General features: G+C 45.4%; 1 protein-coding gene across 1 annotated transcript in view; it reads right to left on the minus strand.

The window, feature by feature from the left end:
- Nucleotides 1-11,486: 11,486 nt before the first annotated feature.
- LOC107391410 (uncharacterized) overlaps nucleotides 11,487-17,500 on the minus strand; it is an 8,122-nt gene continuing 2,108 nt past the window's right edge. Inside the window, exons 7-13 of the mRNA XM_070544589.1 lie at nucleotides 17,313-17,417; nucleotides 15,557-15,649; nucleotides 15,111-15,162; nucleotides 14,820-14,868; nucleotides 13,824-14,285; nucleotides 11,910-12,010; nucleotides 11,487-11,755 (exon numbers count right to left, since the gene is read on the minus strand). Coding sequence (XP_070400690.1) covers nucleotides 11,591-11,755; nucleotides 11,910-12,010; nucleotides 13,824-14,285; nucleotides 14,820-14,868; nucleotides 15,111-15,162; nucleotides 15,557-15,649; nucleotides 17,313-17,417 — 1,027 coding nt within the window. The 3' untranslated portion in view covers nucleotides 11,487-11,590. The remainder of the gene's footprint in view (nucleotides 11,756-11,909; nucleotides 12,011-13,823; nucleotides 14,286-14,819; nucleotides 14,869-15,110; nucleotides 15,163-15,556; nucleotides 15,650-17,312; nucleotides 17,418-17,500) is intronic.

A 17,500-nucleotide genomic window follows, 5' to 3' on the forward strand; every position in this document is an offset into this window, starting at 1 on the left:
CCTCTCCTCCATTCATGTTCAATGACACATGTGCGACAAAGCGATAATCGCAGGTCTCCCTCCTACCAAGCGAAACGCGAAAAACGTGCGTGTGAAATTTTGCGCTCGTGCACGTGTCGTGCACAGGCGACCCAGCGACGCGATCCCAGAAAGTTGAAACATTTTCAGCTTTTCATCGCTGTCGCTGGCACGAGGACCAATCAACGGAGGTTTCATTCACTGACCAATGAGGGGACAGGATGCTCCGTACATCTCCGAGCAAACATGGAGGAGAAGTTGATCCTTGCTGTGACGGATTTCCCAGAACTGTACAATATTTCTACCAAAGAATATAGATATTCACAAAAAGGCCGCGGCACGGGAAGCTGCTGGTGCCAGAATAACACATCAGGTAAGAGTAAAACCTTTTTGTTAGTTTATCTAGTGCAACCATGGACGTAATTTGGGGGTGGGACAGGGGGGATATGTCCCCCCCCCCACTTTTTCCAAAGTCAAGTTTCAACCCCTGCTCTTTTTACCATCCAAAAACAACATTACGCTTTATTAAATTGACACTGGTTGAGTTTCAGGACCAAGCGGAAAACAACCGTTTGTGTTGACGCCTGTTTCCCATTAGAGCATGCTGTAAACATACCCCCCCCTGTGCCCCCCCCCCCACTTCTAAAGTGAAAATTACATCCATGAGTGCAACAGCAAACCTAACGATAAACTTTAATGTATTTAACATCATAAAGTACCGCTTTTTAAACTCTGAACCGCTTAAATAACCTTTATCCCTCCAACCTGACAGCCAATCAAAACAACGGAAAAGTCTATTTCGCCATGGAACAGAACGCGTCGACAGCGAGTCGCCTCCCGTGCGTCGAGCCCATTATCCAAACTAGCCAGAGTTTAGTTTCTGCAAGTGGGATGAGAACATGTGGGGTAACTGAGAAGACGACGTGCCGGTTGCTCACAGCCGTCTCCTCCACCAGACACCAAAACAACCGGTGCCTTAACTCAGAAAAACGGTTAAAAACCAACATTAACGGGTTTGAATCGGATCAGTGAAAGCGTACAAGTCAGCAGTAGCATTGGGGGGCTTACCGCACGTCAGCTGGACCGTCGAGTGTTCACATACGATCAGGCGCTCTGTCACATAAAACAAGTTCAGTCACAATCAGCAGTTCTGAGCCGTCAACATTTAGTCTTTTCACTGAAGACCAGTAGTGAGTTCATCCTCGTGCACTCGTGTGAAAACCTGCTGATGCAACAGAGAAGCACCTACTTGTCGACCTTGCTTCAGAAAATATCTGCGGAGGTGAAAAAACAAGAGTCAGAAACCAAATGTCTCCCAAACGGTTTCCATGTAAACTGGACTGACTGGCGGCACTGGGAGCTCTCCAGAAACCTGAGATCAAACCTCAACGCTGTCGTGCTTAACGGTCACTACAGCGGACCACTTCTCGATTTATTTTGTTTATTTATGTTTTGCTATTAAGCCCCCCCCCCCCCCCCCCCACACACACACACACACACTGGACTCTAGTAAGCCAAGCCAACATAGGTCATGTTCAGAACGCGCGTCGTCCACTGAGGTGGACGTGTAATAAATCATTAATAAATTAAATGTTACCAAAAAAATAATAATTTAGTTGGAATTAGTTTCCTTCACATCTGAACGTGAATGAAAAGAATAGTTAAAAGTCATAAAGATTTCATCTTTCATGCATCAAAGGGTCGTTTCATGAGGAGGATCGTCTGTAAAACATGAACGAAGCTTCTTCTTCGTTGGTTTTAAACACGTTTCATTGGTTCGTTTCTCATCAGGTCATCAGGAGAAAATAAATCCACCAAAGTCACATTCATGCTGATTATTTAACTACAGAAGAACTTCTGCTGACTCACATTTCCTCCGATCCCGAGGAGCAGCAGGAAGAGCAGACGTGACGCCATCTGGGTAGAACGTGTCATTTTAGTGTTCAGGAGGAAAATTCACATTAAAAGACTTTTCTAAAAACTCTGACGTGGATATCATCACTAGCAGTAACAGCTGATGAAGGGAGGTCAGGGTTTACCTTGTTGTGATGAATCCAAGCAGCAGCAGCAGCAGTCTCTGGGTGAAGGATGCCTTCCTGGACTAAACACAGAGTTTACATGCCTTCAGCTCGTCAGCAGGTTTGTGGTCCGAAGACACGAAACACCAGATAAATATTGTCTCAGGGATCAGATCAGGACCATGAAAACGGTCACGTTTCAGGTCCTGGTGCTGTTTGGTTCAGCTCTGATGGAAATCCAGCAAGACCCACACCACTGTTGGACCACTTCCTGTTAGGTCAGTCAGCTGGGCTAGCGCGGCCCTGAGTGTTACCCATTTCCCTCATCCATTCACCCCTAACCCTTTGACCTCCACAGACAACGCTTGTCGGGTTGTTAACTTTAAACGGACGCACGTGCACGCTCACACACACGTTTACATGTTTTTGTCATGTTCTGTGATAAATATTTAACCCAGGACATGCAGAATCAACACACGGAAGCTGGTTGTAGGAATAATAATGATTTATTAAGAAATGATGATTCCAGGAGTAACTGGTAATCAGCGAATGAGTGACGGGAGCAGCGTCTGAGGGGAAGAGGAGCAGATGCGAGACCTTGATAATGTAATATGGTAGAGGATGCGCTTGGGAGGAGGACTTACAGGCGAAGCGTGGTGAAGTTTGTCCGGGGAGGGGTGAGCTGGGAGAGCGAGTGAATATCCAGGGATGAGGCAGAATGACGGGGTTCCAACCGGAGGTGATGAGAGAGAGAGAGCAGGTTTACCAGGAGCAAGTCGAGCCGTGGGGAGGACGGGGAGTCGAGAGATAAATCCAGAGGCTGTATGGTCGGGCAGTTGTATATCCAAAATCACGCAGGGATGCGGTGTATGGAAAGTGATGACTGAGCCTAAAGCATTGGGGAAAAACATGAACAAAGTCTGAGCACAAAGTCGTAGCAAAAAACGAGATTTCAAAAACTCGAGTTCTAGGAATCACAGAGGCTGGGATTTCTACCAGTGAGGCGTAATCATCCGGCAGTTTAGCAGTGTCCTCCGTCCTCCTTATGAAGGCCACCCGCTGATCAGCTGATTGACCACATCTGCTGCTCTCTCTCCTGAAATCAGAGAAGCTCCCAAAAACAGGTGACGTAATGGTGTGTGTAGAGTGCTCACCTCCCAGCTCACAAAGTTTTTGGTGGTACAGAAATACGTTTGTATTATCTCTGAGACGTCACATCTCAGGAAAAACTCAACCAGCTGAACACCATCAGATCCTAAAATGAACGAAATGCAACCTCCTCCGACTGAAGCGAGACATGTTACCAACGTGGACGGATGAATGGATGAATGGATGAATGGCTGCATGAAAGTTAAAGCCAAAGTCCCATCAGTCATCACACTGGCGGCATTCATCTCCACTAGCCGAGCTTGCTCTGCGTGCCGGTGTAGCCTCGCTCCCGATGCCTCCGCAGGCCCACCGTTGGCCTGAGCACCGTGGCGTCTTGTCAGTCACCTCTGTTTGGTGGGAGGGACGTTACCGCGGCTGAGCGGAACACGATGGCGTCGGCCTGTTGAACTATTCAGAGTCGGGCTTCTCTTTGAGCCGAGAACAGGTGGAGGTACCTGATTTATGTAGAACGAGGATGTGTTTACGTCTTCGTTAACATAGTGTGGTGTCTGGCCTCGGCGACTGGCATCCATAGAGGCCAGTATGTCACGTTTGTTGTCCAATAGCACGAGGAGACAGTAAGAAAGATCCCGCCCCCTCCCCTCCCTCACCCACCAACGCCAGCTGCTACCACCATAACCCTTCAAAACCAGGGGAACCCCCAGATGTGGACTCACCAAACAAATACTTTTCAGATCATCACATTTAAACTGAAAGAAACACGGAGACAACAAATGAAAATGCTGCAAAGAAGAGGACACGGAGTGGAGCGTGGTGAATGCTTGCTGCATGATGAAGGGTAAACGGTGGCACGCATCTTTCAACCTGCAACTTGATGCACTAAGGAATGAAAATAGTGTAACGGTATGAAATGACTGTTTCCCCCCTCTCCTCTGACACAGAACTAGTCTGCATGCGACATGGCCTCAAGGTCTCATGCCTTTGTCATAAACTGCTTCTTTCCAGCCCAACAGAAGAATGAAGAAAGGACTCTCTCCTTTTAATAAATCAAAGAACTCTATTTTAATAAAGCTAATCAAACAAAGTGTTAGTCAATAATAAGATGTGACCTATCTGTGAAATCAAAATATTAATTACTTTATTATAATCCTATAGAAAATAATAAGTAATATGACTTTAAATGTTTCCACTAGGACTGATCTCATGTAGCGTTAAGACATGACACGTTGCTTTACTGATCCAATCAGAATCTTCCAGATCTGACGGAGGCGGGGTTTTGGTGGTGCTTGGTAAATCTGTCATCTTTTCATTCGATCATAAACCAAAACATCCGGAGTATAAAACTATGCCCACGTCATCTCTAACGCCAGTTCAAAGTGTTCTAGAGAAGTTGTCGGAGTGGCCAATCCGTAACTTTCCTCTTCAGCCGAAAGAACCAACGACAAGCTGGATAAAACCTGTTGCTGTTCCACCTGCTGCAACGGTTCCTTTCAGAATAAAAGCTGAACCATCACGACCCAGGTGTGGGTCTTGTTAGACGCCAACAAAACCATCGTGACCCGGAAGTATCTCAAGACTGGTGGTCGGCTGCCGCGGCTGCTTCTACAGGCTTCGGCTCCATAAGGTCCAGCTGGACCTTTACACCTCCTGATCTAGACGGGGACTTCCACTAAGGGTACGTAGACCGATAACATGGTGTCTCATGTATTTATGAATTTCCTAACCAATGCTTAGAGCGAAGACATCACCTTCATTTCCCATCAGAACTAATTGCTTCTTCGGATTTGCTGGTTCTGAACAACATTCCACATCACACCATTCTCCGTCTCATTCACCTTAGTTACATCATACATTTAGTGTTTAAGTTAGTCTAGTTTTAATTTGTTTTAATAAATCTTTAAACTTTTAAAACTTGACACTCTTCTGTTGTCTCTGAGTGAATACGAAGCTGTTATCTAATCCCTGCAATAAAAAGTTCCAATCTTCTGGTTAAACAGTACCACAGATCCATAAGGCTGATTTCATATTTACTATGGAATCTTGTCTTATGGCTCATTAAATAACATGTAAACTAAACCATTACAACAGTATTTTGAAGATGTCACACACACGCATGCCGTGTGTCGTTATTTACAGAAAACTAAGTAGGTTATGTTTCAACGAGATCTGATCTGCTTGAGGTAATCTGACCCTTTTGGTACGCAGGTGTGAACGACTAGCAGACAAGTCACCTGATAAAACGCCCATCCATCTCACAGCAGGGTTTCTGTTTGCTCGCTGTCTGAGGATCGCTTCACAGTTCTCCTGAAGCCACACGTGCACGCACCCTTCTTCACCAAGCAGCACCGGCTTGCCCCCGTGAGCCTTCTGGACCACCGGGGTACTCCGACCCGTTAACACCTCAGGGGGAGGACTCCCTGAAGAGGTCTCCAAACAACCAAAGCTGCATTTGCAGCATAGAGTTGAGCTGGTTTCCAGTGCAGGAGCACCAGGACTTCCCATCGTGCACAGTTCCTTTCATCGTGCATGACTAGCTTTCACGTTAGTTAGTTAACCAATCAGCAGTAACATAAACCAACTCAAAAACTTCTCAGCCAATAGAATTCAGTTTGTTTCGTAACCCAAAACAAAAACAAACCAATGAAAGTTTAACAGTTTGGGTTATTTACTAATAAAATAAAGACATAAACAGCTGTGTTTATGGATTTTACTCGTTGGGCCGAAGCGGCCCGTTGCTTATTTGCTGATCACGTTTCGTGGGACGAGACTCAGCGGATCCCGTCTCTGTTAGACGAGCTCTTTGTGGGCGTGAGCTGCACTAAAACAGCTGATCGGGTTTCAGAAACTCTATTTAATGTTCTTGTGTTTTGATATTAGAACAACTTTTCCTTCCATCACAAGGAAGCGACGCTGCAACTCAGACACGGCATGGGTGTTTATTTAAAGAGATCACTTTAACCTCTAAAAATAACATATTTAAAGACATTTATTTTGTGAATAACATAAAATACCAAGAAGCATTAGAGTATACACCATGTTACTCAGGGTTCACCTGGTTTAAGCCCGACCTGGCCAACAGGAGTTTTCTTGTTGGTCTTTATTTGTGGGGTCCCTCAGGGCTCCATGTTGGCGGTTCCCCTGTTAACGTGCATTTGCTGCTTTTGGGCTTGTTGGGTAGAAGAATAGCAAAAGCAACAAGTAAACAGTTGATCAGAGTTAATTATATCTGCACAAGGAGAGACAGATTACAACCAGAACAATGTAAATCTGTTCTGGCTTCACAAACAGACGACTGCCCATATAAGGAAAAGAAAAAGGGGTGGGGAAATCAAACCAGTAACCTCAGGATATGTCCCCTCCAATAATGGTTCTCAATGGTCAGCTTGCTTCTCACACCAAACGTCAGGAATCTTGGCGTGACCTTTGACCCAGCTCTCACCCTGGATTCTCATGTCAGTTCGCTCTTCCTTCTTCCATCTCAGGAACGTTGCTAAGCTGAGTCCCATTCTGTCCCGCTCTGAACTTGAGACAGTTCTCCACACCTTCATCTCCTCACGCTTAGACTACTGTAACTCTCTTTTCACGTGTCTGAGCAGAACCTCCCTGAACCGTCTACAGGTGGTTCAGAACGCCTGTGCTCGGCTTCTGACCAAGTCCTCCAAACACACCCACATCACCCCGCTTCTCCTCCAGCTTCACTGGCTGCCAGTCAACTTCAGGGTTCATTTCAAGATCCTGGTTCTGGTCTATAGGGCCTTACATGGACAAGCACCATCTTACATTGGTGATCTTCTTAGTCCCTACACCCCCAGCAGGTCCCTGAGGTCCAGTGATCAAAGCCTACTGGTTGTGCAGCACCAGGCTAAAGGTCAAAGGTGACAGATCATCTGCTGCTGTGGCCCCCAGACTCTGGAACTCTCTCCCCCTGAGCCTGAGATCAGTGGACTCAGTGGTCTCCTTTAAAAAGCAGCTGAAGACTCACTTGTTCAAGCTGGCTTTTGTATGACCTTCTTCACCTCTCTCTCTTTATTCTGCTCCCCCACCTATTCCACCTTCCTCAGGATCCACTGGTTTCCCTCTTTCCTGTTCACTCTCTCTCTTTCTTAACATTTTAAATCCCAATTGTCTATTTTTGCTCATTTTAAATATATTTTTAAACATTTTCTAAATTCTTTTTTATATTTTTACATTTTTTGTTTTTGTGAAGCGCCTCGTGATTTTTATCTTGAGAGGCGCTATAGAAATGATATTTTCTTCTTCTTCTTCTTCTTCTTCTTCTTCTTCTAATAAACTCGGTCCTACGCCCTTGCTATAGACATCAGCTGCCCATGAGCTGTCCCTCTAACAGGCGCTTCTTCACTTTAACACCGAGGGGGTGTTTCTGACGTAAATCTTAAAGCTGTTTACGTCACAATGTGTGATCCCAGACAACAATACCTTGAGTCACAATCAAAACACAACAGAAACAAGATTCCCTGCTGAGAAAACCAGCAGATGTTGTATTTTGATGCTGGTCCACCAGCAAAAAACCCCAAAACTTAAAAAAGTTATTTAGAATTGATTTTTGTCTCTCTAGTTTCAAAAGGTGATCGGTGAAACGCCCGTCAGCTATCATCTAATCCACACGCTGTTGGGATTGTGTACATTCGCATCATTTCTCAGGTGTTGTTCAGACTGGACTCATTAACCAGAAGAACCTGAAGATAAAACTAGTCTGAGAAGAGATTGAAAGACAGTTTAGTGAATAAAAGGCTGTTTCACACCTGATGCTTCTGGACGGCTGGCGTGTGCTAAAGGTCTCCGGATATCTGCGCCCACAAGAGCAGCAAAGGATCAGAAATCTGACATAATAGGTTTTAAAAGCCTGTAAAAACAACAGACGGTCACACACGGACATTCCCGTCATTAATAATAGCAAAAATAATCCAACAGAGATTTTATTTTGAAATAAACCTGATGCACCTTGCTGAAACACGTCTCACTTCCTGTCTGGCTCAAGTCTTTACCTTGTGATAATCCATGTGTGGCGTCTACAAACGTCAACTCCAAGCAGAAACTTTCTGGAGGTCCGGTGTGAATGTTCTGATCGGACTAAATGATTCTTGATCAATAACTGGAGCGCCTCTGTTCCACTTCGCATCACTCAGGACCTTTTCTATTAGAGAAATATACCTTTGAAAACTTTCCACCGACGAATGTAAACGATTCAGAAAACTAGAAATGTTCCTTACGTCTGTGGTGGAGCCCGTTTGGGCCGCACCAGCCGGGCTGTTGAGGGTTGGAGCTGCAGGGACACAGGAGGACACGCGGATCAGACCTGGAGTCAGCTGATCTGCAGCAACAACACAAATGATTGTTTATCTCTGGTTTCAGTGACATCATCTGGAGTTTTTCACATTTAAATAGATAAATGAATAAAAATCCACTTGCCTGATGCACCGATGAGGCAGAGAAGAATTTTCTCCATCCTCCTTCAGTTCCTTTCTCCAGTTTCTGACTTTCAGCCCAAACACGCAAATAGTGTCGCTGAGAAGTTTTGCATTTCAGACGAAGGTTTATTCTGACGCCTCTGGAGGAATCCCGACTGATCAAACAGCTTTTAAATCCCAAATGTCTCATTTGACTTCAGACGCGTCGCTCCTTTACATGTCCTCCCTCTGAGTCGGCTGGTCCAGAGACGCTGTCCCCCAGATCAGCTGGTCCAGAGACGCTGTCCCCAGAGCAGCTGGTCCAGAGACGCCGTCCCCCAGATTAGCTGGTCCAGAGATGCTGTCCCCCAGATCAGCTGGTCCAGAGACGCTGTCCCCAGATCAGCTGGTCCAGAGACGCTGTCCCCAGATCAGCTGGTCCAGAGACGCTGTCCCCAGATCAACTGGTCCAGAGACGCTGTCCCCAGATCAGCTGGTCCAGAGACGCTGTCCCCAGATCAGCTGGTCCAGAGACGCCGTCCCCCAGATCAGCTGGTCCAGAGACGCTGTCCCCAGATCAGCTGGTCCAGAGACACTGTCCCCAGATCAGCTGGTCCAGAGACGCTGTCCCCAGATCAGCTGGTCCAGAGACGCTGTCCCCAGATCAGCTGGTCCAGAGACGCTGTCCCCAGATCAGCTGGTCCAGAGACACTGTCCCCAGATCAGCTGGTCCAGAGACGCTGTACAGGAGGTTTGGGGGTTATTGTTGGCAGCGCTGCAGCTGCTGTTGTTTGGAAATGAAAATAAACAAAAAACAACAAATTACCTCACTATCCACAACAAAACTCCACAATATTTAAGAGATAAAACTCGGCTGATCGGGCTAACATGCTGACACCCGCAACCAAGTCTTTTGCTAGCTTCCCTCAGGTCACTGGAGCTGGTAGGCAGCTCTAATTAGGGCTACATGTTCTGTCATGTTCTAATTTCACCTAAGTTTACTTAACTCAAACTTCATTTTATTTACTGGGATGTTTATTATCCTCTCGTTGTCACCTGATGCCTTCCTGGGCCAGCGTGGATGGAGACCTGTGCTGCATTTACTTACCATCAGACTTTTGAGTTTCACTCAGAAAACATCATCCTACATTTGATTTTACAGTTTTATATTTTTGTTGATTACATGTTTTATATTTTGTGTTTTAATTGTTTATATGATACAGATGTTTTATTGTCTCGGGGGGGGGGGGGGGGGGGGGGGGGGCATAAGGGGTGGCCCGCCTTGTTATTCATCACAATAAACTGTTTTCAAACACAGCTCAGTTTTTATGGAGGACAAAAAATCACTCATTAAAAGTATAAAAATGTGTTCTGATTGTTTTTTTTTTTTTTTTTTTTACCAATAAGTGTTTAATAGTGGCACTTCTGATCAGTCTTAGGGCATTAGGGATCTTTAGCCTCTTTCCAGGTGCATCAAGAGCAAATGAAGTAAGAGTGACATCTTGTGGTCATTTTTGTGTACTGCAGTCCATTTTTTTAACAAAAAGGAAAAACTCACCGTTCCGTTAGTTTCGTGGCTGTTATGGCTCAGCGCCAGAAGACTCTAGAGGACAAGCGAAGACGCGTCATTCCGAGTAAGTTGGGTTACGGTTAGGGTGTGTGTGTGCGGGGGGGGGGGGGGGGGGGTGCACGCGTTCCGCTGCTGTTTCTCACCAGCATCAGCTGATGGAGGGCTCTAGTTTCGCTGCGCCGTTCGTGTCAGCGGACACGGTAGGGTCAGGGAGGGGGGCGGGGCATGACGCGGGCCGCCAGGTTTATAAAGCGCTGGGGGAAACCCTGGTATGTGTGATTCAGGACGTAAGGCAGAGCGGATTAGAAAATAACTTTTATAGCTCCGTTCAGCGACTCATGAGCCGAACAACCATAGGCTCCCAGTGTGGTTCAAATTCACCATTAGCATCGTTAGCTCAACATTAGCCTCCTGCTTTACGCGATACTAGAGTAAAAACAAGCGGAGGCTGTGGCTTCTCAGGGGAACCAGAAATAACATCTGGGTTAGGTACTTTAAAAACTGCTGATCCGTTTTTCTGGGCTGGTGTGGAATTATGCCGGTGCGGCAGCGTCAACCACCAACCCCACAGGGTTCACAGATTGTAAACAAAGACTAAGTCCCTCTTTGGGTATTTTGAAAGGAGTAAAAGTGACAACGCCCCAGCTGGCTGAGAAGAAGTGTACGTAACCTTCTTTCCTGACTGAGGCAGACATCTGAACATTTCACAGTGAAATTCGTGCTCTTGTGCCTTTAACAAGACATGATGGAGGAACTTCACATTGTGCTAATACACTAATGATGAAAAAACATGTTTTTATGGATTTTATTTCTTGTTTATCAGGTAAATAAGTTAAAAAATGTTTTCCTAAATGCAAAAACCCAGAAGTTTTGCTTGAATACAGCGAGTCAGTCAGAAAACACGATCCGTTCAGCTGAACCAGATCCCACATCAGAAAACAAAGAGAATACAGCGTATTTCAATAACTTCAATAAATAAACTAATTAGGCAAAGAAAGGATCAATAGTGTAACAATAGCAAATGTTCACATTTAATAGAACATCTAAAGCTCGACTACAAACCGTCTAAACCAAACAATCTAACAAATATGAACAATTTAAAAGAAAATCAGTGTTTTTGTAACCTTGAGATTAAAGATTTCTGATGGAAAATGACTCACTTTACAATTAAGAATTCAAACAATAAACTCATCAAATACATTTTCAGTTAGAGTCAAATATGAACCTAAATAAAACAACAGCAGAGATTTGCGTCTGTATGTGTTTGGTTTATACATGTATTCAAGTTTTATGTCTAGATGCAGCCTTCGAGCTTCGGCCCCGTGAAAGCTCAGTTCACTCAAATGACTAGAGCTGAAACAAAGTTGTACTCTGAAAAAACTCATCATTTTTGTTTATGTTTGCAGGAATTCTGGATGAAAATCTAATAATTCATGTCTGAAGGCCAATTGTACTGTTTTATAACTTTAAGAGCAAAAGAAAATCTGAACAAAAACAAGAAATCTGCTTCCTAGTTTTTGCTGGTCTTGTCTCGGTAGAAGACGTCTCTGCTGGGTTGCCTCTTCCAGCTCAGTTCCACGTCTCCGGTCACGTTTTGGTTCATCAGCTTCTGTTTTAGCTGAAACATAAAACTACAGACTGATTTCCTTCACATGCCTGGTCTCCAGAGGTCAGCCCACAGCAGCAACCAGGTGAGAATCGACACAGTTCACGCACAAAACCTCTCTCGAGTCCAGCGAACTCCAGATACAAACTTATTTATCACATGAAACTTGTATTATTTACCTGCTGCAGTAAGTCCTCCTGAACAGCAGGGTCCTCCAGACGCAGAGCCGAGGTTTTCACCAGCTTCAGCTTTATCCCCGTCCTCCACAACGGCACGGGGTCTATTAAAAAACACAAGACTTTCATTTGTTTCATCTAAATAAGTGAATCATTTATTAAACATACAACATATTAAACGAGTCATAAATAAAAACATGGTTCTCTTTTCTAGGAGTTTGTTTAGAATTATTTAAAGGTCTGTGTTTCTGTTTTCCATTGAATTTATTTCATCTGTCATCCTGTCAAAACCAGTGGGCGGGGCTAAGGCTGGCAACATCTATTGCTCTGGTCTGAATTTCAAACATGGCCGCTCCCTTGATGGAAGACTTCTGAGCAACTGGCGAGAGATAACGTAAACGTAAAGGATAAAACAAAATCGGTGCTAAAACCGAGACACTTAACAAGGATTTTCCATCCATCTAACGTAGAAGACCAACATTTTATAATGTCATTCACGTAGAAGAGCAAAGTCCCAACAGCCACCACACACGCATCTCTGCATCCGACCCATCCCCGTGGGGAGCAGTGAGCTGCAGCTGTGGCCACGCCCAGGAGCTATTTGGTTAATTATCGTTTTGTTTTCCAAGCTCAGCTGTGGGTGAAAGCTGTTTCTCAACACTGAAGTGTCTGAGGAACTTAAAGAGCAAGTCACCCCCATCAGAGTATTACTCCACTCCCACTTCCTGTTTGAAAAATGCAACAAATGCTGTCGCCTAGCAGACCGAGAGGGCGGAGCCACTAACAAATACACACACACACACACACACACACACACACACACACACACACACACACACACACACACACACAGGCTCACAACGACATTGTGACATCACATGGTACCAGCTAACGTTCTAGGGTACCTCTTAGCCAATAGCGATGGCAGATTTAAATTCAAATGCAGTGCAGAGTTTTTACCTGACAACGGCACAACACTGACAGTTTTAGGCAGAAAATAAAATTTTAACTAAAATGCACTAAAGTGCAAAACTACTGACGACACGTGTCTGCAGCACGATTAGACACACGTTTATATAGTTTATCAGAAAAACAGTTGATTTGGGGGGTGACTTGCTCTTTAACCCTCCCGCTGCCCTAATGGGTGTGACCCCGCAAGGAAAGTTGACCATTGAGCAGGGTTGGTGTTTTATCCCTCGAGGTCCATGTAGCAGGGGTGAGGAGTGAGCACCACCTCACCGCTGCCACATGGACCATCAATCCTGCTCAATGGTCAACTTTCCTCGCGGGGTCACACCCATTAGGACAGTGGGAGGGTTAAAGAGACTCACTGGATTAGCGAATGCGTGTCCGATTTGGTGCTGCGTCTGCAGAGATGCCGGTGTTGCACCGGTCTGTCACGGTGAAGAGAGAGCTGAGTCGGAAGGAGAAGCTCTCCATTTACCGGTCAACCCACCGAATGCGATTACGGGACAACCCGCTCTACCTCTTGAGCCATTGCTGCCCTATGCAGCATGCATGCTTGTTGATCAGGAACTGGATTGGTAGACAGAAAAAAGATGCACGGTGACATCTTTCATGCTGACTGGAATTGATAAGGGAATCATTTGCAAAAATGGCAAACGGTACTAGGAATTAAAACAGAGAGAACCGGTTCTCAGCAAGAATCAGTTTTCCATTCCCACCCCTCCTCCTGAACGCCTCCCCGGAGAGGTCCAGAGACGTCTGGGCCTCCCTGCTTAGACTGCTGCCCCCGCGACCCGACCCCAGATAAGCGGAAGAGAATGAATGGAAAGGATGTTTAAGTCTTATTTGAGAAATCTAATCAACTTCATTAACTGAATAAATGGGGAGAATGTTGTGATTTCAGCGAATAAAGTGACTTTACACAGGAAGTGTGAGTGAATGGCTGCTTACCGTGGTAGCAGACGAACGGCTTCTCCAGTCCACACGCCAAGTCCATCCACCGACCAGAGTTGGCAAAGTTGGCTGCGGTACATTTCTCGTCCCCACCGTCTGGTTCCAAAACTTGCCAGTAATTATACATGAAGAAGGGCCCATTTGACCACTTCCAGGTGCTTTTGTAAAGCCCGATCCAGGCTGGTGCGGTTATCTGCTTCCGTATCTGCGCATTCTCCGACAGGTTCCTCACGCTGGCCAGGTCTGTGTAATGCTGTCTGCAGTAGCGCTGAGCATCAGTCCAGTTCATCAGATTACTATTTAAGACAAAAGTCACGTTTCCCCCTGAAAACAGACCAAAGTCAGACTGAGTAAAGCAAACCCAAACGTCAGAGGAAGATCTCAGCTTATCTTCCAATCTCCTGCGCCGTTTCATGAGCCTAAATCGGGAAGATGTGTGGTACGCCTTGGCTGTTTCACCTGCTCACACAAAGGACGAAGACTTTCAGGATGGTGTAAGATTGTTGGGGGTGGAGGGAGGGGGGAGCACACCAAGTTGTCACATGGTTACATCGGTGTGCGTTAAGTTAGGAATAAATAAAAGAAAAGGTGCGAGCAATGGGTCGGAAAGGTGAGATAGCTTTATGTTTGACCACCACCTTTCCTTTCACTGGCTCAGAAATGGCTTGGAGATTTAAAAAAAAAAGGAAAACATTTCATAAAGTGGTGCATTTGTCTATGTAGCCTCCAGAAACGGTCAGTTTTCCACCTACAGTCTGACCTCTTCAGTATCTGGCCATTTGAAGAGACATAAGTCTTAACCAGTGGCGTGTCCAGATCTTTTAAAATGGGGTGGCCCAGGTGAGGCACAATTTGGTGCATGGGTGGCACCAATGGTTATGCTTTTTTTTTTACCCCCAAGCCTTTTGTGGACGATGAAAAGCCTATTTAAAGGTAAATTAGTGTGGTGGCACCTGGGGTGGCCAATCAGATTCCAAGGGTGGCATGTGCTACCCCAGGCCACTCCCTGGACACGCCCCTGGTCTTCACTGGTGCTTTCAATCTGCAAGAAAGATACGGTTGCTTAGCCAAGGTCCCACGCGAGCTCTCCACTGATCTCAGACTGCTTTTATTCACAGAACAAGACGGATGAACAATATGAGTAACATCATATAATGAAACGGACAAAATAGAACGTTTTGATTAATCTGTGCTTAAATTACTGAAGTTGAAATGAATATTATTTCACTGAAAGATTAATAAGGATGAAATGAAATATATGATCCATATATTTAATCAGCGCACTGACTGGACAAGACACTCCATATCTCCATGACGCAAGTTAGAATCAACGTCGCTGCACAGAGATAACGTATTCTCCGGACTATAAGCCGCTACTTTTTTCCCACGCTTTGAACCGTGCGGCTTTACTGAAGATTTTCCTTCACCTGCAGGGGGCGCTTTAGCAGAAAGTGAAACAGGTGGAAGTCAAAAGTGGAAATGGAAGAAAGTGCTCATTTTAATTTAGCACATGCAAGCAGTCGGCATGATGAAGAACTTTTTTCAAGTCCATACCCCCTCATCATGGTAACTACACGTATGAGTTCATATGATGCCGCATTTAAGTTGAAGGCCATCGATCTGGCAGTAAAGGAGGGAAACAGCGCTGCCGCACGTAAGCTTGGCATGAATGAATCCATGGTTCGGCGCTGGAGACGGCAGCGGGAAGAACTCATTCAAGCCAGCTTCACCCGGGGATGATGACAGCAACACAGACAGCGACGCTGAAATCGCCACAGAAAAGGTATGTGGCGAAGCTCTTCTGAGGCTGTTCAACTCCGACACTGGAGAAGAGGACTTTAATGGCTTTAGTGCGCAGGAGGAAGATGAGAGCGAATGACTTCTTCTGGTAGGCAAGTGTGTTTTATTTACTAACCAGGCATGTTTAGTGTGCAGGTTTTATTTTCTAATCATCCAGGGCTTATTAATGCTGAGTCAGCGCTGTTCTTTTCTTCTAAACATGCAAATTACCGGTAATAACGTGTCAGTTATGTTTTTATTTTATAACCATCCAGAAGTATGAATGTTATCAGTGCTGTTTTCTTTTCTAAACTTGCAGGCACGTTCACCCGTGTTTAAAATCTGTTTTGTTGAATTAAAACAACGAAAAACCTCCGTGTGGCGTCTTTCTGTCTAATTATCTGATGTTATGGCCGTACATGCGCTGTGCGCCGGTGACCTGCATGTGGCTGCTGCGCCGCGGCTTGTATTCGAGTACGGCGTGGGTGTGTAGAAAACCTTTTTTTTGTTGGTGCGGCTTCTATTGAGGTGCGCTCTATAGTCTGGAAATTACGGTATTTTCTTATCCACAAAATCAGCATCTTCATATCTGAGAAGAAAATATCATTTCTATAGCGCCTCTCTAGATAAAAATCACGAGGCGCTTCACAAAAACAAAAAAATGTAAAAATATAAAAAGAATTTATAAAATGTTTAAAAATATATTTTAAATGAGCAAAAATAGACAATTGTGATTAAAAAAATGTTAAGAAAGAGAGAGAGTGAACAGGAAAGAGGGAAATCAGTGGATCCTGAGGAAGGTGGAATAGGTGGGAGAGCAGAAAAAAGAGAGAGAGGTGAAGAAGGTCATACAAAAGCCAGCTTGAACAAGTGAGTCTTCAGCTGCTTTTTAAAGGAGACCACTGAGTCCACTGATCTCAGGCTCAGGGGGAGAGAGGTCCAGAGTCTGGGGGCCACAGCAGCAGATGATCTGTCACCTTTGACCTTTAGCCTGGTGCTGCACAACCAGTAGGCTTTGGTCACTGGACCTCAGGGACCTGCTGGGGATGTAGGGACTAAGAAGATCACCAGTGTAAGATGGTGCTTGTCCATGTAAGGCCCTATAGACCAGAACCAGGATCTTGAAATGAACCCTGAAGTTGACTGGCAGCCAGTGAAGCTGGAGGAGAAGCGGGGTGAGGTGGGTGTGTTTGGAGGACTTGGTCAGAAGCCGAGCACAGGCGTTCTGAACCACCTGTAGACGGTTCAGGGAGGTTCTGCTCAGACACGTGAAAAGAGAGTTACAGTAGTCTAAGCGTGAGGAGATGGAGGTGTGGAGAACTGTCTCAAGTTCAGAGCGGGACAGAATGGGACTCAGCTTAGCAACGTTCCTGAGATGGAAGAAGGAAGAGCCAACAAGAGAACTGACATGAGAATCCAGGGTGAGAGCTGGGTCAAAGGTCACGCCAAGATTCCTGACAGAAGGTTTGGTGTGGGAAGCAAGCTGACCAAGAGAGTCTCTGACTTTGGGAACCAGCTTGTCTGGGGCACAGATGAGGATCTCAGTCTTATCTTCATTCAGCTGAAGAAAGCTCCCACCATCCAGGTTTTGATAGAGTCTAAGCAGGTGGGAGGGAGGTGTGTATCTGGGTTTGTTTGCAAAACCCCTTTACAGGGTTCTGATTTATCAGTAAAACCAAAATATGGCCGCTATTTAAACAGCATCACTCTCTGAGGGATTCAGTTGAGCCTAACTCTTGACTGGCCATCGGAGGAAGCCTCTTCTCCCATCGCATCTTTTGACAAGCTGTCAAAACCTGTTGCATGCTACAGCTGACCACAAATGGTTCCTTAGAATAAAGCTGAACCAACTCAGACTCCTCAAGAGTCCTCCATAGACACAAAAAGCAACTGTC

This window comes from Nothobranchius furzeri, chromosome 15, assembly GCF_043380555.1.
Source record: "Nothobranchius furzeri strain GRZ-AD chromosome 15, NfurGRZ-RIMD1, whole genome shotgun sequence".
NCBI classification, from domain to species: Eukaryota; Metazoa; Chordata; class Actinopteri; order Cyprinodontiformes; family Nothobranchiidae; genus Nothobranchius; species Nothobranchius furzeri.